A 25,904-nucleotide genomic window follows, 5' to 3' on the forward strand; every position below is an offset into this window, starting at 1 on the left:
CCTCCTTGGAGCACAAATTTTGAGTAAAATTTGCACAAACTTTAAGTAAAATTTGCACAAATTTTAACGGACATTTTTCAGGAATTTTAAAAAATAATTTCCGAAATTTTCTAATCAAAATTTGCTCAAAGTGATTAATTTAAGTTAAATTTGCACAAATTTTAGGTTTGCGTAAAATTAGCACAAATTTTTAGTAATTATCCAAAAAATTTTAGTATTGTAGAAAATGTAAGTCAAGTTTACCATAATTTTTTTTATAGTTTGTGCAAAATTCCAATTAAATTTGTACAAAAATTTGCACAAATTTGCACAAATTTGTACAAATTTAGAAAACAATAAATAAAATATTAATTAGGTTAAAATTTCAACCAATCTGGAGTTAAATTTACACAGATTTTAGTAAAATGTTTAAAAAATTTTAGTAAAATTTGCACAAACTTTTAGTTAAATTTTCACAAATTTTGTACAACATTTTGATTTGATTTTTTTTTAGATATTGCAAAATTTTAATACAATTTGCACAAGTTTATACAAAAATTTGCACAAGTTTTTACAAAAATTTGCACAAATAATGAAGTAATTAAATAAAATATTTAGGCTCGTTGAATTTGACAAATCTTAAGAAAAATTTGCACAATTTTGGAAAAGAATAAATAAAATTTGCACAAGTTTTTAAGCAAATTAGCACAAATGATGAAGCAATTAAGTCAAATATTTAGGAGAGTTAAATTAAACAAAACTCCAGTCAAATTTGCACAGATTTTGGATCAAATTTGCACAATTTTGGAAAAAATATCTTAAATTTGCACAAGTTTTTACGCAAATTAGCACAAATGATGAAGCAATTAAGTCAAATATTTAGGAGAGTTAAATTAGACAAATCTCCTGTCAAATTTGCACAGATTTTGAGACGAATTTGCACAATTTTGGAAAAAATATCTTAAATTTGCACAATTTTTTACGCAAATTTGCACAAATAATAAAGCAATTAAGTCAAATATTTAGCAGAGTTAAATTAGACAAATCTCCAGTCAAATTTGCACATATTTTGAGACGAATTTGCACAATTTTGGAAAAAATATCTTAAATTTGCACAATTTTTTACAAAAATTTTCACAAATGATGAAGCAATTAAGTCAAATAAAAATGAGACAAATCTCGGATCAAATTTGCAGAATTTTTGAAAAAAAAAAGAAGTAAAATTTGCACAAATTTTTACAAAAATTTGTACAAATGATGAAGCAATTATATCGAATATTTAGAATTATGCAAATCTCTAATTTGCAAAGATTTTGAGTCAAATTTACACAATTTTCGAAAAAAAAAAAATAAATTTTGCACAAATTTGCATAAATGATAAAGCAATTAAGTACATAATTACGTAAGTTAAATTAACTCTAATCCAGTAAAATTTGCACAGATTTTGTGTCAAATTTGCATAATTTATGAAAACGATAAATAAAATTTGCACAAATTCTTACAAAGGAGAGTTAAATTAGACAAATCTCCTGTCAAATTTGCATATAAACAAATTAAATTAAAAAACGAAAACTCAAATAAAACTTGTACATTTTTTACTCAAATTTTTATAGAAATTTACCCAATTTGAGTAAAATTTTCACAAATTAAAAAAAAAAAAAAATTAAATTTGCACAAATTTGAAAATAATTAAATTAAACAAAAAAAAAATAAAATTTACGTATTATTTGCACAAAATATTTATAGAAATTTGCACAAATTTTACTCCAATTTGCACAAACTTTAATTGAAATCTGCTCAACATTTTTAGAAACATGCAGTGAATACGTAGAATTAAATAAAACAAAGAAATATAAAATTTACGTATTATTTGCACAAAATGTTTATAGGAATTTGCATAAATTTTACTCCAATTTGCACAAACTTTGATTGAAATGTGCACAAAAATTTTAGAAACATGCAGTGAATGCAAAACAATTAACTAAAACTAAGAATTTTAAAATTTACGTATTATTTGCACAAAATTTATATAGGAATTTGCACAAATTTTACTCCAACTTGCACAAATTTTGATTGAAATTAAATTAATCAAAGAAATGTAAAATTTAGGTGTTACTTTAAACAAAATGTTTCAAGGAATTTGCACAAATTTTACTCCATTTTGCACAAACTTTAATTGAAATTTGCTCAACATTTTTAGAAACATGCAGTAAATACGTAGAATTAAATAAAACAAAGAAATATAAAATTTACGTATTATTTGCACAAAATGTTTATAGGATTTGCACAAATTTTACTCCAATTTGCACAAATTTTCATTGAAATTTGCAAAAAAAACTTTAGAAACAGTCACTAATTTAAAAAATTAAATTAAACAAAGAAATGTACAATTAACGTATTATTTGCACAAAATATTTTGAGGAATTTGCACAAATTTTACTGCAATTTGCACAAATTTTTATTGAAATTTGCTCAGTTTATGATTTTTATGCTCAGTTACTTTTTCTTTGGAAAATATATCATAAATTGTTCAAATCTTTGGCTTAGTTATACTTCCCTTCCTTAGCTATTTTATTATCTTTTTCTAACAGGACTAAATATTATAAAGGCTGTTTTTTTTTAAATTTATTTCTTTTAATTTCTTTCCCAACATTTGATTAATTTCACATTTTGCTTTTTCTCCCATAAAGTCGGCTAATGGCCTTTAATACGAACTTCATTCTGTTCGCTATGACTTTGACTTGAAAAAGCTGCTGGTGCTGCTGGCCATAACTTTCTGTCTATTTTTCTTTTGACTCTTGCTAGTGATGGCATGCCACTAATGTTATTTACAGTTTATGATAATCTAATTTAAATTGTTATTAATCTTTCCAAGATTTTTTTTTTTTTTTTTCGCGGCAATCTAATGACCGTTTGTTTTCGTTCTTGTTTAATTACTTCAAGAACCATTGAAAGATGTATGGAAAAACTGGTTGGTTTTGAAGTCATCATTTAAACTAAAGTGTTTGTGATGTCCCACTGAGTCATCTTTGGCAGAAGAAAAAAAAAACCGCTTTTCCAACATCTTCTAGCTTCTGCTCGAAAATATGAGAAATTAGTTCTTTGAGATTTTATTTAAAATTATGTTTTTGTTACGACAAATCTGTTTGTAATTTAATGTTAGGTTTTGTTTTTGTTCAATTGTCAATTAAGAGAAAGTCTGTTACCACGATTTACACGCAATGGTTTGTAGTTGTTACGGCATTTAAGGCCGTTTTTGTCGTAATAACGGTCAACATGGTTTTTCTCATTTTTCTTGTATTAAAACTAAAGCTGATCTAATTTAAAAACAACAATAAAATAAGAAAAAAGACAAATTTCTGGTATTAAAAAGGTTCGCAGTATTGATCGTTAAAAGAGAGAGATAGAGAGAGAGAGAGTCCCTACACCCTCAACCACTAATGAAAAATGTAACCTTTAACCTTTGAATCGATTTTAATCCCCCACAGTTTCCTTCTATTGTCTAGAAACTCAAAACACAACAAAATGTTGAACCAATTTTACAGGCCTTAGCTTAGGATTCCAAACTGGCACCATTTCAAAGCCTCCAAATTTTCCCCTACAAAAATCAAAAACATGCTCCCAACATAAACTACCCACTCCATTTACTTTGCAGCAGCCCACAAAGACTTTACAAGACCAAAAAGAAAACCAACCAAGAATAAAAAAAGAAAATAATGAAACCATTAAGCCATAAAGTCAAGTGTTATTAACACCTCTAATATAACGAGTGTTACAGGCAGAAAAAACACACAAAATGCAGTTATAGCTTTTCAGCTTTTTTTTTTTGTCATAATTATGACCAAGTTGATTTTCATTTAACACATTTTGTTTTGTTTTGTTTTTTTTTCCAATTTCTTACAAAAATATGGCTGTAAATTTATATTGAGTTTGTTTTTTCTTTTCATATTCCATACACGTACAATTTCTGAAATTTTCTAATGACATTTAAACGCTGTCATCTTGCATTTTTGTTACAATCAGTCGGCGGATCGCCGAAAACAAGGTGTGAAAAGTATTTAGTTTAACAAGTATTTTGAAATCAAACTGCGTTATTCGCTGACATATCTGAGATGAAAGCAATGTGTGCGAGGTGTTAGAAAAATAAAAAACTTCGTAGAATTTGTTATGTGAAGATTTTAACACTAGAGTGACATAAACATGAAATTATGTGGCATTATTAGTAGAAGAAATTCAATGAAATTAATTTGATTTTAATACAGTGTAAAGATTCTGACAGATACATTAGTATGTTATAGAATATCTGCAAGATACTTTAGAATCTATAAGATTTTTTAATATCTCCAAGATACTCTAGTATCTCCAAGACACTCTAGTATTTCCTAGATACTCTAGTATCTCCAAGATACTCTAGTATCTCCAAGATACTCTAGTATCTCCAAGATACTCTAGTATCTCCAAGATACTCTAGTATCTCCAAGATACTCTAGTATCTCCAAGATACTCTAGTATCTCCAAGATACTCTAGTATCTCCAAGATACTCTAGTATCTCCAAGATACTCTAGTATCTCCAAGATACTCTAGTATCTCCAAGATACTCTAGTATCTCCAAGATACTCTAGTATCTCCAAGATACTCTAGTATCTCCAAGATACTCTAGTATCTCCAAGATACTCTAGTATCTCCAAGATACTCTAGTATCTCCAAGATACTCCAGTATCTCCAAGATACTCCAGTATCTCCAAGATACTCCAGTATTTCCAAGATACTCCAGTATCTCCAAGATACTCTAGTATCTCCAAGATACTCCAGTATCTCCAAGATACTTAAGTATCTCCAAGATACTCCAGTATCTCCAAGATACTTAAGTATCTCCAAGATACTCCAGTATCTCCAAGATACTTAAGTATCTCCAAGATACTTAAGTATCTCCAAGATACTTAAGTATCTCCAAGATACTCCAGTATCTCCAAGATACTCCAGTATCTCCAAGATACTCCAGTATCTCCAAGATACTCCAGTATCTCCAAGATACTCCAGTATCTCCAAGATACTCCAGTATCTCCAAGATACTCCAGTATCTCCAAGATACTCCAGTATCTCCAAGATACTCAAGTATCTCCAAGATACTCCAGTATCTCCAAGATACTTAAGTATCTCCAAGATACTTAAGTATCTCCAAGATACTCCAGTATCTCCAAGAAACTCTAGTATCTCCAAGATAATCTAGTATCTCCAAGATTCTCCAGTATCTCCAAGATACTCTAGTATCTCCAAGATACTCTAGTATCTCCAAGATATTCTAGTATCTCCAAGATATTTTAGTATCTCCAAGATACTCTAGTATCTCCAAGATACTCTAGTATCTCCAAGATACTCTGGTATCTCCAAGATACTCTGGTATCTCCAAGATACTCTAGTATCTCCAAGATTCTCCAGTATCTCCAAGATACTCTAGTATCTCCAAGATACTCTAGTATCTCCAAGATACTCTAGTATCTCCAAGATACTCTAGTATCTCCAAGATACTCCAGTATCTCCAAGATACTCCAGTATCTCCAAGATACTCCAGTATCTCCAAGATACTCCAGTATCTCCAAGATACTCCAGTATCTCCAAGATACTCCAGTATCTCCAAGATACTCTAGTATCTCCAAGATACTCCAGTATCTCCAAGATACTTAAGTATCTCCAAGATACTCCAGTATCTCCAAGATACTCCAGTATCTCCAAGATACTCTAGTATCTCCAAGATAATCTAGTATCTCCAAGATTCTCCAGTATCTCCAAGATACTCTAGTATCTCCAAGATATTCTAGTATCTCCAAGATACTCTAGTATCTCCAAGATACTCTAGTATCTCCAAGATACTCTGGTATCTCCAAGATACTCTGGTATCTCCAAGATACTCTGGTATCTCCAAGATACTCTAGTATCTCCAAGATTCTCCAGTATCTCCAAGATGCTCTAGTATCTCCAAGATACTCTAGTATCTCCAAGATACTCTAGTATCTCCAAGATACTCTAGTATCTCCAAGATACTCTAGTATCTCCAAGATACTCTAGTATCTCCAAGATACTCTAGTATCTCCAAGATACTCTAGTATCTCCAAGATACTCTAGTATCTCCATGATACTCCAGTATCTCCAAGATACTCTAGCATCTCCAGGATACTTTAGTATCTCCAAGATACTCTAGTATCTCCAAGATACTCTAGTATCTCCAAGATACTCTAGTAGCTCCAAGATACTCTAGTATCTCCAAGATACTCTAGTATCTCCAAGATACTCTAGTATCTCCAAGATTCTCCAGTATCTCCAAGATACTCTAGTATCTCCAAGATACTCTAGTATCTCCAAGATTCTCCAGTATCTCCAAAATACTCTAGTATCTCCAAGATTCTCCAGTATCTCCAAGATACTCTAGTATCTCCAAGATACTCTAGTATCTCCAAGATACTCTAGTATCTCCAAGATACTCTAGTATCTCCAAGATACTCTAGTATCTCTAAGTTTTCTGAATAAAGATCTTAATAGATTGAATTTGTACTTAGTGGGGGAAAAAATCCCCCCTAAACTGCATTCCAGCGGTTTCTCTAACATTCTTATATTCCTAATTCATCTTAAACCTCCAGAACCCAACACAACATCCATAAACATTTTAATACCAAATAAACTGTAATTAGAACAAGAGCATTAAAACCAGAATTTCACAAAATTTACTTTCACAACTGTTATTTTTTTTGATGTTACAGGTATAAATTTCTTTTCATTTATGCAATTTCATTGCAGCAACAATTAATATTTTCTTTACACGAAACTTAATTAAAACTCCAGTTTAACAACCAACTACCATATTGACAGTTTCTGTTTTTTGTTTGTTACTTGCAACTGAACAAAAGTTGTTTAACGCAAGAGGAGGAGAGCAAAAACTAATGTGTTTCAAGAAGGATCTGTTTGTGTTGGCAAAGCTTAATAAACTTAAGGTAAAAAAAACATGACTTAAGTATAATTTATGGCTTCTGCTTTGGCTGTTGAAGCATTAATGCAAGTTTAACTACTGCCACAGAGGCTTTATAAGGAATTATGAGAGTAGAATGAGTACTAAGAAGTCTTAAGAGAATATGCTAAACTTAAAGAAAGACATATAAGTTGTATATAGAATCCGGCTCTTCTTTATGAGCTCTAGATACGAATCAAAATGTAGCGAGTAAAACAACAAGAAAATAAAATAACTTGTTCCCTTTTTACTAAATAAGGTATTACAAATACGTGTAAAGTAAAACAAGTTCAGCCCTGCCCAGGGAGCCATTGAGTTAACCAATGTGTGTGTCTTAAATATGTTGAACATTTATGGTCCCTTTTTTGAGACAAGGTTTGTAGTTTAATATAGACTGCTGGTAAATACAAGTATTAAGTATGAACTGCACGATTGCGCCAAAAATGTTTATATTCATTTCATTCTCTCTCTCTTTCTTACGATTTTAATTTTTTGCAAAATGTCTTTGTCTGCTGTTTTACGACATGTTTTTAGCAAAAAAGGGTTTTACAAGACTTTTAAGCATGTTTTCTGTTCAGAAAAATGTTGATTTTAATTAATATTGTTGACGGTCTTTGTTAAGCTTTAACAGATCTCATGGAAATTTATGACATTTCCCAGGAAATTTATTTGCATTTTTTTAGGTTTGAAATCATCAAGCGTAGAGAATTTTTTGAAACGGGATTTTCAAAATTATTTACATTTTTGAAATTATATTTTTTTTCATTAAAATGTGTGCAAAATTTATAAGGCGTTTCGTAATAAGGTGTCAAAGCAACCAGTTGGAGGATGTTGAAACAGAATACCTAAAGATCCAGGAGTAAAGATACTTTCCAAGATGTCAAGACAACAAACTGGAGGCTGTTGAAGTTTAATACATGAAGATCCTGGAGTTAAGCTTATACCTTAAGGATCCTTTCTTAGAAAGCCCCTAAAACATCCAAATGAATCTGTTAGAAGATTCAGTTATGATCAATTCTCTTGAAGAGACAGTATTCAGGTCAGGAGTTTAGGATCGCCCAAGGTCTCAAGTGTCCAGACGACAAAATGGAGGCTGTTGAAGTTTAATACTTGAAGATCCTGGAGTAGAAATACTTCTGAATCTAATAGATGATTGTTCCTTATAAATATTTGCTTAAAAAGTCCAAGATATCAAGTGTCAAGACAACAAACTAGAGGCTGGTGAAGTACATGAAGAGCCAGGAGCAACGTTTATCCTTAAGAATCCTGTCTTAGAAAGCCCCTAAATCATTCAAATTAATCTGTTAGCACCTACTGTCATGATCAATCACATTCTCTTGGGGAGACAGTATTCAGTTCAGGAGTTCGGGAACGTCCAAGGTCTTTAGTGTCAAGACGACAAGATCGAGGTTGTTGAAGGTTAATACTGAAAGATCCAGGAGTAGAGATACTGTTATGATCAATCACATTCTCATGGAGAGACAATATTCAATTCAGAAGTTCAGGAAAGCCCAAGTTCTCAAGTATCAATACGAAAAACTTTCGGCTATTTAAGTTTAATACTTTAAGATCCTGAAATAGAGATACTTTTGTATCTAATGATGCTTGTTTCCTATAAATACTTTCATAGAAAGCCCAGTTTCTCAAATGTCAGGACGACCAAGTGGGTGGCTGTTCAAATTGAATACTGGACAATCCAGGAGTAACTTTATTTGAAAGCCAATAAAATAATCCAAATGAATCTAATAGAAAGAAGTTTCCATTCAAATCAATCGCATTCTCTTAGAGAGATAGTATTCATTTCAGACGTTCAGGAAAGCCCAAGGTCTCAAGTGTCAAGACAAGATGGAGCCGGTTGAAGTTTAATACTTGAAGAGCATCGGTTACATATAGTTTTATACCTAATAGATGCTTGTTCCCTATGAATACTTTCTTAAAAAGGTCCAGCTGTCAAATATCAAGACTATAAACTGGAGACTGTTGAAGTTTACTCTTTGAAGATCCAGGAGTAACGAGAATTTTGTGTCTAATGTCTACAAAACTATATGTACTCCAGGCTCTTCAGGTATCAAGCTTCAAAAGCCTCCATCTTGTCGTCTTGACACTTGAGACCTTGGGCTTTCCTGAACTCCTGAATTGAATTTTGTCTCTCTAAGCGAATGAGGATTGATGTGATTGATCTTAATGGAACCTGGTAAGCATCTTAAGCATCTAGATGCTTACCAGGTTCCATTAAGATCAATCACATCAATCCTCATTCGCTTAGAGAGACAAAATTCAATTCAGGAGTTCAGGAAAGCCCAAGGTCTCAAGTGTCAAGACGACAAGATGGAGGCTTTTGAAGCTTGATACCTGAAGAGCCTGGAGTACATATAGTTTTGTACCTAATAGATGCTTGTTGCCTATAAATGCTTTCTTTGAAAGGTCAAGTTGTCAAATGTCAAGACTATAAACTGAAAACTGTTGGAGTTTACTACTTGGAGATCCAGGAGTAACGAGAATATTGTGTCTAATAGATGCTTAAGATGCTTTCTTACAAAGCCCATAAAACACTCCAAATTAATCTAATACCAGGTTCCATTAAGCTCAATCACATCAATCCTCATTCGCTTAGATAGACAACATTCAATTCAGGAGTTCAGGATAGCCCAAGGTCTCAAGTGTCAAGACGATAAGATGAAGACTGTTGAAGTTTAATACTTGAAGAGCCTCGGTTACATATAGTTTTGTACCTAATAGATGCTTGTTGCCTATAAATGCATTCTTAGAAAGTTAAAGCTGTCAAATATCAAGACTATAAACTGAAAACTGTTGGAGTTTACTACTTGGAGATCCAGGAGTAACGATGATTTTGTGTCTGATATATTTCCAGTTTAGGGACCATTTGGGACCTAGTATATACCTCACTGTCATCATTACAGATCCCAATACGATCAATTAGACCCCTTTCACACTAGGCAATTTAGTTGCGCAAGTCTCTTGTGTTTCTAGATGCCAGAGGTAATGTCGGGTTAAGGAGAAGATAATTTTACATGCTGTTTTGTTGTTGGGCAAGAGACTTGACTTGCGCAACTAAATTGCCTAGTGTGAAAGGGGTCTTACATTCTCCATGTCCTCATAGAGAGATAGTGTACTGTTAAGGGGCCATTTGACACATAATATATTCTTCACAGTCTTTAATACAGAGATTCATTTGGTATTCATCGATAGGAGTCAGTCTATTCAGATCTGATGAATAACATTCTCTCAGAAAGACAGTGGTCAGTTTTGGGCCCATTTGAGACAGATTCCATTAAGATAAATAGCATTCTGCACATTCTTTCAGACAGACAACGTCCAGTTTAGCGGCCATATGAGGTAGACTATATTCCTCAATGTCACCAGTACAGAGATGCATTAGCCAGGCATCCATAGGAATCTATGGTTTATATTCAGATGTGGCTGCACCTTCCTGTATCCTGCGATTTGAGCCCGCTAGACTTTCTCTTGTGAGGTTCTCTAAAGCCTCAGGTTTTTGCCAATATGTCTTAAACGACCCAGGCCGTTCGGCCTTTTTTTGGAAAACTCTTTAGAAGAAGTTGGCAAAAAGATTTTGCACAAGTTCCTAAATAAGTTTTACATACATTTTATCTCCATTTTCTCTTTCTTAAATCCATTTGACGCCTGAACAATTCATTGCAAACTTGACGATAGTAAATTGCAATTGTCCTCTTCCACCAAATAGGTATCTATTCTTTCGAAGACGTAAGCTACTTTTGCCATTCAAATATATATCAGTTGGCAATTGAATTATCTTTTGTCCTTGACTTAAATATTATATTTCTCTTAAGTTTATTTTTTTTTTTGTTGAATTTCCATTGTTGTTATAAATAACATTTCCATTTAAATTGTTCAACACCATTAATCGTTTTAAGTTATTTTATTTGTTTAAGCTTGTAAATAACGTTAGTAGAGCTTAATTCCTCTCGATTTATTTAATTGGTAATACAATCCTTTTTGGGCAAGTTCCCCTCCTTTATTTTATTTTTTTTTCTTTTTATTTCAATTTACAGCAGACATTAACAAATATTATATTGTGACAACTTTATTACGAAACATTTGTTTCGGTTTCGTTGTGGTTATTTCTATAAGTTTAAAACAATCATGTTTAAATGTTTAAGTAGCTTGTTGATAAATGTCTACAAGTTTGTTATTTAAAATATCGATATGTCTTGTAAGTATATTTGTATTTTTTTTTATGAGCTTTACTCCATGGAGTATTTAAACGATTTCTACCCCATTCTACCATTTCAAATGGGAATGAAATGAAATAAAATTTATACCCACTATTGATAACTGTGACAATTTGCAACACCTTATACAGAGTTTCATAGCTAGAGTTGGCTGACTCCAAAAAAAAAAAAAAAAAAAAAAAAAAAAACTTTACAACTCGTATGTTGTCATTAACATTTGCAATAGGGTGCAGCTTTGATTTTTTTCGCTTGTTTTTTTTTTACTGGCTACCCAAAATAAACTTTTGTTGAAAATAAAAAATATATATTTTTATAATTTAAATGACATTAAATACTGGATAATTAAATATTAAATATTTGCAAAAACTGTCAGTTTTTTTCAGCTACTGTTTGTTATTTTCAAAATAAAATTAATATTTTATGTCCAATAAGAAAACCTACGCTTGTGTTTAAAAGTTTATATAAAATTGATAATAACTAAGTAACCAACCAACTACTGCTTGTTGCCTCCCAGTTAAACAAAGTGTGGAAATATTTTTTGATTATATATTAAGTAGTTCTAACCACTTGTCATTTTTATTAATGACAGCAATCTTTGTTTAATAAGTCTTAGTAATTTATGTGTGAAATACATAATTTAAAAAGTTTATGATCCACGATTAACTGTTTACTAACATACTCCAGCGGGGATAGGAAACCCCCTCCCCTTAAACCTAAAAGTTTTCATATAAAAAGGAAAAAAGGAAATATAACATAATTTCCCTTTCCTAAGCCCCCCAAAAGGTTGACCTGGATCCATGCCTTAACTTAGACAGTCACTTGTGTATTCCTCATCCCTCTCTCTATCGACAAACTAGAGCAGTTTAACATCATCATAATTTGAATCATAGAGACATACAGCGGCCAGTTAAGACGGCTTAATTTGATATAATGGATGCTATCCTATGAGTTCCTTTAATTTCATAACGTCTTGATGTTTATAGCCCCTCTCGGAGTTTGGCAAAGGACTGAGGAACTTATCAGTTTAACATGGCATCTGGTAATAATAGCCTGGCAAGTTTCTAAGTCATTTAAATGTGAACTACATAACTTTTAAAAGTGTTAAATCCATGATTAGGCTTTTAAAGTTTTACACTTGGTCAATCACTGCAGTGCCTTTCATCTCTCGCTCTCTCTCTCTCTTCGATATACTAGAGCAGTTTAAGATCATGATCATTTCAGGCATAGAGAAATCTTTCAAACTGAGACTTTGGTCAAGGACTGAGGAGTGCATTAGTTTAAGAAGGTCCATTGGTTGTTGTTGTGGTAGCAGCAGTGATTGCTGAGTTGACAAACCTTGGCCGAGTGAACTCGGGTCATTCCGGTTTCTACGCACCGGCTGTCGTGGGAATCCGGTCCATTGGTAATGATTGCTGGTTAGCCCAGTAAACGAAGCCACATCTGAATATATAACATAGATTCCTATGGATGACTAGCTAATGTATCTCTTTACTTTTGACATTGAGCAATATAGTCTGCCTCATATGGCCCCTAAATTGGCCATTGTCTGTCTGAGAGAATGTGCAAAAAACACACGTCAACTCTGCGAAACATAACGAAACCCACTCAAATCATTTATGCAGAATGTCGATCGTTTTGTGGCACGTACACAGAGAAAACAGATTCGTGATAGCAACCGAATTTGTTGCCAATCGAATGATTCTGTCTTAGTGACCGAATTTTACAGTTGTGGCTACAATATTTTGGAAGGGGTAACTAAAGTTTAGTTGCCTCAACTGAAATTCTTCCACAACACTAGAAAAAGTATAGCTGGCTCAAATCTCACGATGTTGGAGGGCAATTTACGTCACCTCTGTGAGGGATAACCAAACCTACAAATCATTTATGAAGAATGTCCATTGAGAAGCTCGTTATTTTGCTTTCCTAGAAAGCATTTACAGAGAAGATGTGAAGACAACAAACTGAGGTTTTTATACATGAAGATCCAGGAGTAGCGATAGCAGATTCTGTTCATATTCTCTAAGAGAGCCAGTATTCACTTCAGGAGTTCAGAAACGCCCAAGGTCTCAAGTGTCAAGATGGAGACTGTTGAAGTTTAATACTTGAATATCCTGAAGGGGCTTTCTTAGAAGACTTTTAAAACAGTCTGACACTGTAAAGTAATGTGAAAGCTAATTCCATTCTCCATATTTTCACAGAGATGCATGGTGCAGTTTAGGGTCCATTTGAGACTAAGTCTATTCCTCGCTGCCACCAATGCAGGGCGATTTTTAAGTGCTCTTAATGGTACATCGGTTTTGGGAAGCACTGATAATCCCAGTTGACTTCATATTGGGCAACTTCTTGAATTGCCATTGAGTTAAGAGTTCTGTTATGATCAATCACATTCTCTTAGAGAGACAGTATTCAGTTCAGGAGTTAAGGAACTCCCAAGTTCTCAAGTGTCGAGACGACAAGATGGAGACTGTTGAAGTTTGATACTTGTATATCCAGAAAGGGCATTCTTAGAAGACCTTAGAAGAAAGCTGATTTCATTATCCATATTTTCACAGAGGTATGGTGCAGTTTAGGGTTTAAGTGCTCTTAATGGTACATCGGTTTTGGGAAGCACTGATAATCCCAATTGACTTCATGGCTCTTTTTCCTTATGCATCATTTAATTGAAGGTCACTTCTTGAATTGCCATTGAGTTAAGAGTTCTGTTATGATCAATCACATTCTCTTAGAGAGACAGTATTCAGTTCAGGAGTTAAGGAACTTCCAAGTTCTCAAGTGTCGAGACGACAAGATGGAGACTGTTGAAGTTTGATACTTGAATATCCAGAAGGGTTATTCTTAGAAGACCTTATCCATATTTTCACAGAGAGGCATGGTGCAGTTTAGGGTCCATTTGAGACTAAGTCCAATCCCCGCTGCCTGCAATGCTGGGCGCCTTTTAAGTGCTTTTTATAGTAGGTACATCGCTTTGGGAAGCACTGATAAGCCGAATTGATTTCATTGCTTAAACATCATTTGAAATTGATGGTTACTTCCTGAATTGCCATTGAGTTAAGAGTTCTAACACATTCCTTATTTCCACAAATACCACCAGTATCTCTTTTGATTAACCAACCATCATAAGAGCCTTAGAATTCTCGTTCTTTGGGAGAAGGATAGCTCTCGACTAACGCTAGTCTCTCAACTAGAAGGCTTAGATGGATTCATCTCTGAGGTTGAGCATAGATTAATTAGGATTTCCTGAATCCACTGAATCGGGCATGTGTTTGCTTGCCATCCTCCTGCAACTCCGCCAAAGCTCTTAGTTACTAACAAAATTCCTAAAAAATACTTAAAATACTCTAAGCTTACAGTAAACTAAACTAAAGAGTCTTATCTATGCTACACCAAGATACTAAACTATCTCTAGGTATATTTAAAACATCCTTGTTAAATGTCCTTAAATCCTTTTTCAAACTGGTCACTCTTGTTATCCGTTTCCATTTTTCCTGTTGCAAACAAACCGGAAAAAAACACAATTCCTGCTATTGAATTAATTTCTCCTAATTAAACAAAATAAATTTATGCCATTTATCACAAACACAATTTCATTTTTATCTCCTCTAACTTTATAAATATTTTATCAATAAATTTTTTCTATTTTTTTTTTTTGCTTCCAATAACCATAATCCCAGCACTTAGGCTGGAAAATTCAAGAGTATCATTGTGGCAGGCTGTCAGTCAGACAGGCAGTCTGTCTGTCTGTCTGTCCATGTATGTCTGTTGCTGGATTGTTCAGATTGGCCACAATCCAAACAAACTTTAATTGATTATATTCTACTCATAGATTACTACTCATCAAACAAAAATTGTAATCTTCGAACCATTAACAGATTATGAGGTGGATTTATCATGTTGATAATGATGAACTACAAATGATAATGATGCTGATGTGAATGTAATGATGGTTGGTTTTACAAATCCATTCATGTGTCTAGTTCACACACAGCTTATAAGGGAGTGATGATGAGGATTTGCCTGGCTCTGGCAAGGTTTTTCTGGTTTCATGTAAAAATGAAAATATTTTCGAAAAACAAATAAACTGTAACATTGTGAATTTACATACATAGTGTCTGTCTGTCTATCAAAGTAACACAGAAATTATGAGTAAAATACAATTTGGAGAATTATGACACGTTGTAGGCATTCAAAGCAGCTAGAGGGACATTTTTAAACCCTTGAACATGAGTGACAAGGAAAGAAATATAAGTTTGTCATGCCGTTTGTAATTTCCAACCGTTTTCATTTGCATCCACTTCAAGTATTCTGGATCGTTGTAAAAAGTGGAGTCACTGCCATGTCTGTCTGTCTGTCTGTCTGTCTGTCTGTTGAAATTAGCATTCCAAAGCCCCCAAATAATTTCCATACATACTTGATACATCAATATAACCGCTATAGTCTAACATAGATTCTTTTTTAAAATCAAGAAAATCGGCCCACAAATGGCTGAGATATAGGCAAAAAACCGAGACTACCTCGAATTTTTTTCTACCAAAAATTTTTTTTCCAAAATTTTTTTTTTTCACTAAAATTTGTTTTTCACCAAATTTAAGTTTTCACCAAAAAATTTTTTCGCCCAAAATTTTTTTTCACCTAAAAAAGTAATGTCCGCCTCTCCGTATGTCTGTTGAAATCAGCATTCCAAAGCCTCCACATAATTTTCATACATGCTGGATACATCAATATATCCGCTATTGTTCAGCTTAGATTCTTATTTAAAATCGAGAAAATCGGCCCACAAATGGCTGAGATATAGGCAAAAAACCGAGACTACCTCGAATTTTTTTCTACCAAAATTTTTTTTTTCCAAATTTTTTTTTTTTCACTAAAATTTGTTTTTCACCAAATTTAAGTTTTCACCCAAAAATTTTTTCACTCAAAATTTTTTGTCACCAAAAAAGTCATGTCCGCCTCTCCGTCTGTCTGTTGAAATTAGGATTCCAAAGCCTCCACATAATTTTCATACATGCTTGATAATCAATATAACCGCTATAGTTCAACTTAGATTCCTATTTAAAATCGAGAAAATCGGCCCACAAATGGCTGAGATATGGGCAAAAAACCGAGAATACCTCGTATTTTTTTCTACCAAAATTTTTTTTTCTAAATTTTTTTTTTCCCCTTAAATTAGTTTTTCACCAATGGTTTCACCCAAAAATTTTTTTTTCACTAAAATTTGTTTTTCACCAAAAATTTTTTCACCCAATTTTTTTTTCACCAAAAACGTCATGTCCGCCTCTCCGTCTGTCTGTTGAAATCGGCATTCCAAAGCCTCCACATAATTTTCATACATGCTGGATACATCAATATAACCGCTATAGTTCAACTTAGATTCCTATTTAAAATCGAGAAAATCGGCCCACAAATGGCTGAGATATAGGCAAAAAACCGAGACTACCTCACATTTTTTTCTACCAAAATTTATTTTTTTACTAAAATTTGTTTTTCACCAGGGTGGTGAAGGGTGTATAAGATTCATCCTAGCCGAATATATCTTCCTTGTTTTAATAAAATTTTTCTCCAAACATTTTTTTTCACCAACTTTTATTTCACCAAATTTTTTCACAAAAATTTTTTTTCACCAAATTTTTTTTTTTTTTTAATTATTAACCCTTTGGTGAAGTATATATAAGATTCGTCTTAGCCAAATATATCACTTTATCTTATTTTCAATAAAACCTGGCCACAGCTGTGCAGACAAGGAAAAAATTTATTTTTAAATAAAAAAAATCTCTGTTTGAAAATTTTCTGTTACAAACGACTAATGATGGCAACATGTTGCATATTCGTTTGAAAATATGTGTTTGGTTTCAACAATATATTTATTATTTGTTAGAAGCGATGATAAAGCAAGGTGGTAATGTAACCCTAAAATTATTTGTGGCCTCTCAGACGAGACACAATAATCCTTGAATAAACATTTTTGTGGAATAATACAATAAATAAAAAAGACCCTATAGTGAAAATTATCTGTCTGTGTTTATTTTAAGGGTGGGTAGTTTAACAATTGCAACAATTAAAGCGTTGAAACTACTGATTGTAAAATTCCAGACAATTTGCTGGCCACAAATTCAAACATTCGTAAACTCAAATTCTCTACGGCAAATTGTTGTTTATTAATATTACGGGTTCTTCAAAAACATAGAGAAATATAGCAAAAATAAATGCTAAAATGCTTTGAAGATGTCTGGTATAAATTGGTATATTTTAATGAGTTTTAAATACAATTTGACCTTTGACCTTAAATGCAATTCTTCAATTTCAGCTGCAATTGAAGTCCTGCAAATTTTTAAGAACTTTTTTAAAAACAAATTTTATATTAAAATGTTGAATAAAGTCATAAAGCGATTCAAATCTGCATTGCGTTTGCCTTTGGAGGTTTAAATTGCTGCTATTGAGTCTTTCAATAGCAAGTTCCTTAAAAATTTCATCAACAATTCTCCCATAGATTATTTCTGGTGGGTAAAATAAAGTGACTACTCTCTAGGTTACTTAGAGACACTAAAGAGACAATTGACTTCACGCTAGGTTACATGGTACTAGAAGTATATCAACACAATTTGTATAAATCCATTTTGTACGAATTATTCACAAAAAAGTTCAGTTCGAAATAAATGTGTAAACTGACTACATTCTAGATTACTTGGAGACACTTAGTGACAATTGACTTCATGCTATAATACCTGGGATGTATAAAGTAACCAATTGCCTCCTCTTTGCCTTAAAAAGAGCACATACGTGTCAAATGTTCTAAAATATATAAATTAAAGAGCAGTACAAAATAAATGTTTAAAGTAGCTACACTCTATATTACTTAGAGACACTTAAGTGGCAATTGACTTCACGCTAGATTACCTGGGATGTATAAAGTAACCAATTGACTTATCTCTGCTTTACAAAGAGCAGAGACGTGTCAAAAGATCCAAAATATATAAATGAAAGAGCATAAACCTGTAAACTAACTACACTCTACATTACTTGGAGACACTTAGGTGGCAATTGACTTCACTCTAGTTTACCTAGGATGTATAAAGTAACCAATTGACTTCTCTCTGCCCTACAAAGAGCACATACGGGTCAAATGTTTTAAAATATATAAATGAAAGAGCAGTACAAAATAAATGTTTAAACTAACTACACTCTACATTACTTGGAGACACTTAAGTGGCAATTGACTTCACGCTAGTTTACTTGGGATGTATAAAGTAACCAATTGACTTCTCTTTGCCCTACAAAGAGCACATACGTGTCAAATGATCCAAAATATATAAATTAAAGAGCAGTACAAAATAAACGTTTAAAGTAACTACACTCTACATTACTTGGAGACACTTAAGTGACAATTGACTTCACGCTAGTCTACCTGGGATGTATAAAGTAACCAATTAACTTCTCTCTGACCTACAAAGAGCACATACGTGTCAAATGATCCAAAATATATAAATGAAAGAGCATAAACCTGTAAAGTGACTACACTCTACATTACTTGGAGACACTTAAGTGACAATTGACTTCAAGCTAGTTTACTTGGGATGTATAAAGTAACCAATTGCCTTAAAAAGAGCACATACGCGTCAAATGATCCAAAATATATGAATTAAAGTGCAGTACAGAATAAACCTTTAAAGTAACTACAGTCTAGTTTACTTAGAGACACTTATGTGACAATTGACTTCACGCTAGACTACCTGGGATGTATAAAGTAACCAATTCACTTCTGTCTGTCCCACAAAGAACACATACGTGTCAAATGATCCAAAATATATAAATTAAAGAGCCGAACAAAATAAACGTTTAAAGTAGCTACACTCTACATTACTTGGAGACACTTTAGTGACAATTGACTTCACGCTTGACTACCTGGGATGTATAAAGTAACCAATTGACTTCTGTCTGCCCCCAAATGTCTCTAAATATAAAAATTGGAGTCAGCCAAGACTCCTTCCTGGCTTTACTGCTGGATTGTATCTGCCGTCGGAGGCTTCCATTGTATTTAAGCCACAAATTACTGTTGCTTTACAAAGTGTTAATGATTTCAGGTGATTTTTTTTTTTCTGTAAACATTTATTGTCTAAAGATTATCAAACTGTCTGCTACAAAACCACCCCTCTACACAAAAATATTACAAACAAAAGAGGTGCCAAGAAAATTAATCACCGTCTGGATTATTCTTCAGTTTTTTTTTTTTTTTTTTTTTTTTTTTCAAAAACATAACCTTCTAATGAAACTCCCAAACCCTAAAGCAAGATGGGGAGATGAATTTTAAAAAGCCATAAATAATTTCTTTAAAATTATTTACAAATTTGTATTTAGCAACAGGTATATAGAGAGTTTTTATCTCATGATTTATAGAATTTAAGGAAATATATAAACAAACCTGCATAAAAATGTTCTTTAAACAAGTAAATGTAGTAACAGCAAAGGATTCTTAACATTATCCTTGAAAATTCCTTTATTAAAATTCACAAAGTAAACTTTAAATCTGTGAAAATATTATTTTGTTTACAATTTTCTGTAAAAGATTTTAAAAAACTTCTTGCTTTGTTATTTTGAAAACAGGTCAGGTATAAATGTTGCACAATTCGAGAACTAATATTTCTAATCCTTGAGTATATTAAAACATTCATAACAAAATTCTGCTGGCTTGTCTACTCTCTTCAATGAGCCACCCCTTCAGCTCTTCATGATGAAAAGAAATGAAAAGAACATAAGTAAAATGTATATCGTATTGCAGTAAATAACAAAAGATACTGGTTACCAAAAACGTTCTAAATACTTGTCTAGTGGGGTCAATTGGCTCGTTACTAACCATTTGTAGTGTCAAATAGTTTATGTGACCTGATTTTTAGGCTTCCTGTTGATCCTTTCTCAATTGCGGTCAATTTACACTTGACTTTATCATTTATTAAAGCATACAGACATCTCTAAGTATGATATTTAAGTTGTTGATGGACTAGTTACTTGGGTGGTCCCAAGTAATCTATGCTAGGGTCAATTGTGAATTCATGATTACTTTTGTTAGAAAATTAATAAAGTAGCGAGAAGGAGATAGTAATACAGCTGCATTACAGCGAAATCCTTTGGCTTGTTGGCAGAAATATCCTGGCTATTTGGTGGGAATCGAACTCGAAAGCCCTCAGACTAATAGTCCAGCACACTATCGTGTAGTCTTTCAGGCAACCTACTCCCATTTAAAGATAGTGTTTGAAAACTTCCGACACTATCTTCAGAGGCCTGATAATAGATGGCGTAAACATGGCCAGACAGACAGACGGACGGATGGACGCCCGGATTTCATTAAATCGACTCAGAAAGTGATTCTGAGTTGATCGTTATACTTTAAGATTCTACTACTATTTTTGGGGCATTACAAACATCAGCACAAATGCATAATACCCTCCCCCACTATGGTAATGTTGGGCAGCATTTTTTATAATTTTTTTAAGAAAACTATTTTTTTAATTCGATTTTTCTTTAATCTTTATCCATTCATTCCTCATAAAAGTAACATAATGACACCCCCTGATTGTCTCACACATTTGATCAAAATGTCCACACAACAAAAGCAGCAGGTTATCTATAATCAAAGGCATTTCCCTATCAAGACATTTTAATACCTGCAGCTTTTGTTTGACAAGCATTTGTCTAATTACAGGAGAAAATATGTGGGAGATACATAAAATAACATAGAAGAACAAATTTCCAAATATCTATTTAAACAAACAGTTAGATTTTGAACAAATTAAAAAAAAAATAAAAATTTTTGTTTTTCAAACAAAATTTAACAAAGTTTGAGATTGAGAGTAAATTCAAAATAAATTTAATAAAATTTGGAAACAAATTTTAAGTTTTTTAATAGATCATTTAAAGGTCTTTTAGAATGCCTTAACAAATTTTCAGTTTTAGAATTTTAAATACAGATTTTCCAAAAATTAAAAAAATTCTAATTTTCATCAAACTAAATTTAACAAAGTTTAGGAGTTAATTAAAAATAAAAATATTAAAATTTTTAAAAACTTTTTAATATTATTAAAAGGCCTTACTAATAGCTATTAGATGGCATTAAAATATTTTAGGATTTCGAATTTGCAACAAAGATTTTAAAGAAATTATACAAAAATTACTTTTTATTTTTGAAAAAAAAAAATAACAAAGTTTGAGACTAAATTAAAAATAAATACATTCAAATTTGAAAACAAATTTTAAGTTTTTTAATAGATGATTTAGAGGTCTATTAAACTGCCTTAAAATATTTTTAGTTTTTTTATTTTAAATAAAGATTTTCCAAAAATTAAAAAAATTCCAGTTTTTGTTCATCAAACTAAATTTAACAAAGTTTGAGAGTTAATTAAAAATAAAAATATTAAAATTTTTAAAAACTTTTTTATATTATTAAAAGACCTTACTAATAGCTATTAGATGGCATTAAAATATTTGGAATTTTTGAATTTTAAATAAAGATTTTTAAGAAATTAAAAAAAATAAAATTTTTGTTTTTCAAACTAAATTTAACAAAGTTTAGAAGTTAATTAAAAATAAATATGTTAAAATTTTTAAAAACTTTTTAATATTTTTAAAAGATCTTATTAATTGCTATTAAATAGCATTAAAATATTTGGAGTTTTCGAATTTAAAACAAATATTTAAAAGAAATTAAACAAAAATTACTTTTTGTTTCTTCCAAAAAAATTAACAAAGTTTGAGAGTAAATTAAAAAAATAGATATTAAAATCTGGGAAAAACTATTAAGTTTTTAAAAAGCCTATATTAAGGTCTATTAGTTTGCATTAAAATATTCTGAGTTTTGGAATTTTAAATAAAATTTTTCATTAAATTAAAAAATTGAAATTTTTATTTCTTCAAAAAAAAAAATGTATCAAAGTTTAAAAGAAAATTATAAAAAATATATATTAAAATCTGGGAAAAACTTTTCAGTTTTTGAAAAGCCTATATTAAGGTCTATTAGTTGCCATTAAAATATTTGGAATTTTTGAATTTTAAATAAAGATTTTGAACAAATTAAAAAATTGTAATTTTTGTTTATCAAACTTAATTTTACTAAGTTTAAGAGTAAATTAAAATAATATATATTGAAATCTGGGAAAAACTTTCAAGTTTTTTTAAAGCCTGTGTTAAGATCTATTAGTTTGCATTAAAAAATTTCCAGTTTTCGAATTTAAAAAAAAAAAATCAAAATTTTCAAAAATTAAAAAAAAAAAATAATAAAATTTGAGTGAAATATTCTAGTTTTTTTTATAGTTTAAAGTGCTGTCTAATGCTTGGCAATAAAATATTTAACTTTTTAAAATCCTAAATCCAGATTTTTTGGAAATGAAATTTTAAAATTTAAATTTTTTTTTTCAGTTACTTAGATTGTAACGACTGTAAAACTCATTTATTCCTCTTTAGAGAACTTAATTAAATTCCAAACTCACCTTGCCGCCAACTTTCAGCTCATAGCCCATACCCTGGGGCGTTTTCAATTGCACGGGGCACACGAAACCGATATCGCGATGCGGACTATCCAAACCGGCATAATTCTTGCGCGTAGTCACCTTGGGAGCAACTCGCGTGGGTGAGGCCGTCGACGAGGTAGTATTCTCGGCCACACACAAAGCCTCACCGCCATGCACCGGAAATTTCGAGCACTCTAAATTCTCGGGCCAATTAAAATTATAAGTTTTCATAAGAGTCTCACAAACTCTGGCCGATTCACACAACGAACGACAGGGAGGTATGGGTTGCTCTAAAATGGTGCAAACGGGAACATATAACGAACAAAGGAATAACTGTAAATCGGGCGAGCAGCCGATCTTGACTAGAGGAGCAAATTGATGAACCTCTAGGCCAGCCTCTTCCTGTTTGGTATGGCCTATTAGATTGGGCATAATGGTCATGTTGTAGGGTATATTTTTGCAAATGGATATGGTTATGGCCTCACAGCGATTGTGATGGGGAAAAGCATCGCTGGACAGAGAAGAAGAGGAGCCGAAAACCTCACCCGAACTAGAGGTGCGATAATAGGGATTACTGGTTTCCAAAGAGGAAGACTGATCGTAACGATGCACCGCCGCACTTAAATGTAAAAATATAAGCATGGCTGTGAATTGCATTAAATTTGGGCTCATGTATATTTTTGCAAAAGCAGCCATTTTGTAAAATTATTTTTTTGGAATTTTTTTAAATTTCAAAATTTTATTCTTTAATTTTTAAACAATTTTTCTTTTTAATTTAATCCACAGGCTTCATTTTGTTAAATTTTTTTTAACAGAATTTTTCTTCTTTTTTTTGGGATTTTTTTTTTATAAATTTCTTTTTGGCTTTTTTCTTTTATTCTTCCTTTTTTTTGCCCTTTTTAACACTTGTTGTTTTCTTTATTGCTCTTTAATTTGTTGTTTTACAAATAATTTTTTGTTGGACTTTAAAATTTTTGCTTTATTTCACTTCCAATTATTAATTTCTTTTATTATTTTCCTTAATTTATTTGCCTCACTTTCAATACCGACGGCATTTTTTTTTTCATCAATATTTCTATTCTTTTCTTTAGGTTGTTTTTTCTTATTATTTTCTTGTTCACTTAATAAAAAGCACCGTAATCCATTAAGAGAGCGTAATAAAAGTAAAGAACGACCGTAAAACAAATTCGTTTATTTTTGAATTTTTTATTTAAACTTTTTCTTCATAAAAATTCAACCGTTTTACTTTTATTTAGCATCCAAACGCATTGAAACCCGCTGACAAACTAACTAGCAGCGTTGAAAAATAATCAACAACAAAACAAGTTTCAACACTTCACTAAATACAACAACAGCAACACAAAACAACAAACACACATTAAACAGCATGGCTGCCTCACTAACTGGAGTTTATAAATGTGTTGGTGTTTAAGGTTTGTTTACTAAATTTTCCATGGCTGAATAAAGAGCTAGAGAGTCTATTAAAGCCAGAGAGCGTGAGCGACAATATAACAGCAATGGTTTTAATGAGTGTTTAGTATACAGTTAACAGTGTTTTTGTTATGTTAAAGCTTAAGTAACAGCAAAATTACAATGTTAGTAAGTTAATAACAGCAATGGCAGATGTTTTAAGTTAATTAACATAATTTTGTTGTGTTAATTTAACATAACAGAGGTAAATCATATAATTTCAATGAAATTTAAAGGAAATTAATTATTTTGTAGGGGTTTTTTGCCAAATAAGTGAATTAAAAATAAATTTTAATGTTTTTTTAAAGGAATTTTCAAAAAATTTTAGAAATTTTAAAAAAAAATAATAAGAAATTATATTTTTTGGGGAAAATAAAATTTTTTTACTTAAAACTAATTTAATTGAAGTCAATATTAATCAATTAGAAAACTATTTTAAAGGAAATTAAGTATTTTAAAGGGATTGTTTTTGCAAATAAGGAATTTTCAAAAAATTTAAGAAGTTAAAAAAAATTAATAAGAAAATAAAGTTTCTTCTCTAGGAAAAAATTAAAATTTTTGGAATTTTGAAGAACTTTTTTTGGAAAATAAAAATTTTTTACTTAAAAAAATTTAATTAAACACAATTTTAAATAAACTGAAGAATTTAAAATGCTTTATGTTCCAAACAAAGCTATTTTAAGCAATTATTTTTAGAAAATTTTTATGCAAAATTAACAAACTAAAAGAAATACCTAATTGATTTTTTAAAATCAATATTAAGAAATTAGAAAACTATTTTAAATAAACTTAAGAAATTAAAAATCTACATAATTTTTAGGAAATTTCTAAGCTAAACCAAGAAATTGATGTTTAGTTAAAAAAAAAAATAATTATTAGAAAATTTTAACAAAAAATTAAAAATTTCATTTGCATTTTAACACAATAACGGCCAAGAAAGGTCCAGAATTTTAAAGGAAAAATAAAAAAAAGGAAAAAAAATTTCAAAAAAATTTCAAAATTTAAGTTACTAGGAAAAAATTAAAAATTATTAAACAATTTTAAAGATTTTTTAACAATATTCCCCACAAACTATATGTAAAGTAAAACTTATGTTTGGCTTAAATTTCAATGTTCTACAGCTATTCTTTTGGATGTTATGAGCCCTTAAAGATTAATGTAATTTTACACAATATTTGGTGTAAATTTACACAATTTTATCAAAAGTCATAAATCATTAATAATTTTATTTGCATTTTAACACAAGCCAACAGCCAATTGGAGTCAGAATGAATAAATTTATTAAAAAGGAAAAAAAATAAAAAAAAAATCTGTAACAATTTAAGTTTGTAGCGAAAAAATTAAAAATTATTAAACAATTTTAAAGATTTTTTAACAATATTCTGCACAAATTATATGTAAAGTAAGACTTATATTTGGCTTAAATTTCAGTGTTCTACAAGTCTTCGTTTGGATGTTATGAGACCTTGAAGATTGGTGTAATTTTACACAATTTTTTATGTAATTTTACACAAAATTTACCAAAAGTCATAAATCTTTAAAATTTCTTAACAATTATAATTCTTTATACACAAATTGTTAAATTATTAATCAAAAAGAAACTTTTTCATTTATCAGCTTTTTGATTGAGAAAAGTATTCCTTAAAAAAAACATTTGCCAAAAACTATTTCAAAGAAAAGTTCTCAAAAGTTTTATTATTCCAAAGAAAAGTTCTCGAGAACTTAAATAA

At 31.0% G+C, this 25,904-nt stretch overlaps 1 protein-coding gene across 2 annotated transcripts in view; it reads right to left on the reverse strand.

Annotated features, from left to right (window-relative positions):
• The window catches only part of fz (frizzled), a 180,921-nt gene extending 157,506 nt beyond the window's left edge, over window positions 1–23,415 (reverse strand). For both annotated transcript variants that reach the window (XM_065504384.1, XM_065504385.1), the window contains exon 1: window positions 22,684–23,415. In XM_065504384.1, the coding sequence (XP_065360456.1) occupies window positions 22,684–23,400 (717 nt within the window). In that variant the 5' untranslated portion in view covers window positions 23,401–23,415. The remainder of the gene's footprint in view (window positions 1–22,683) is intronic.
• Between the last annotated feature and the right edge of the window lie 2,489 nt (window positions 23,416–25,904).

This window comes from Calliphora vicina, chromosome 3 (genome assembly GCF_958450345.1).
Source record: "Calliphora vicina chromosome 3, idCalVici1.1, whole genome shotgun sequence".
Classification (NCBI taxonomy): Eukaryota; Metazoa; Arthropoda; class Insecta; order Diptera; family Calliphoridae; genus Calliphora; species Calliphora vicina.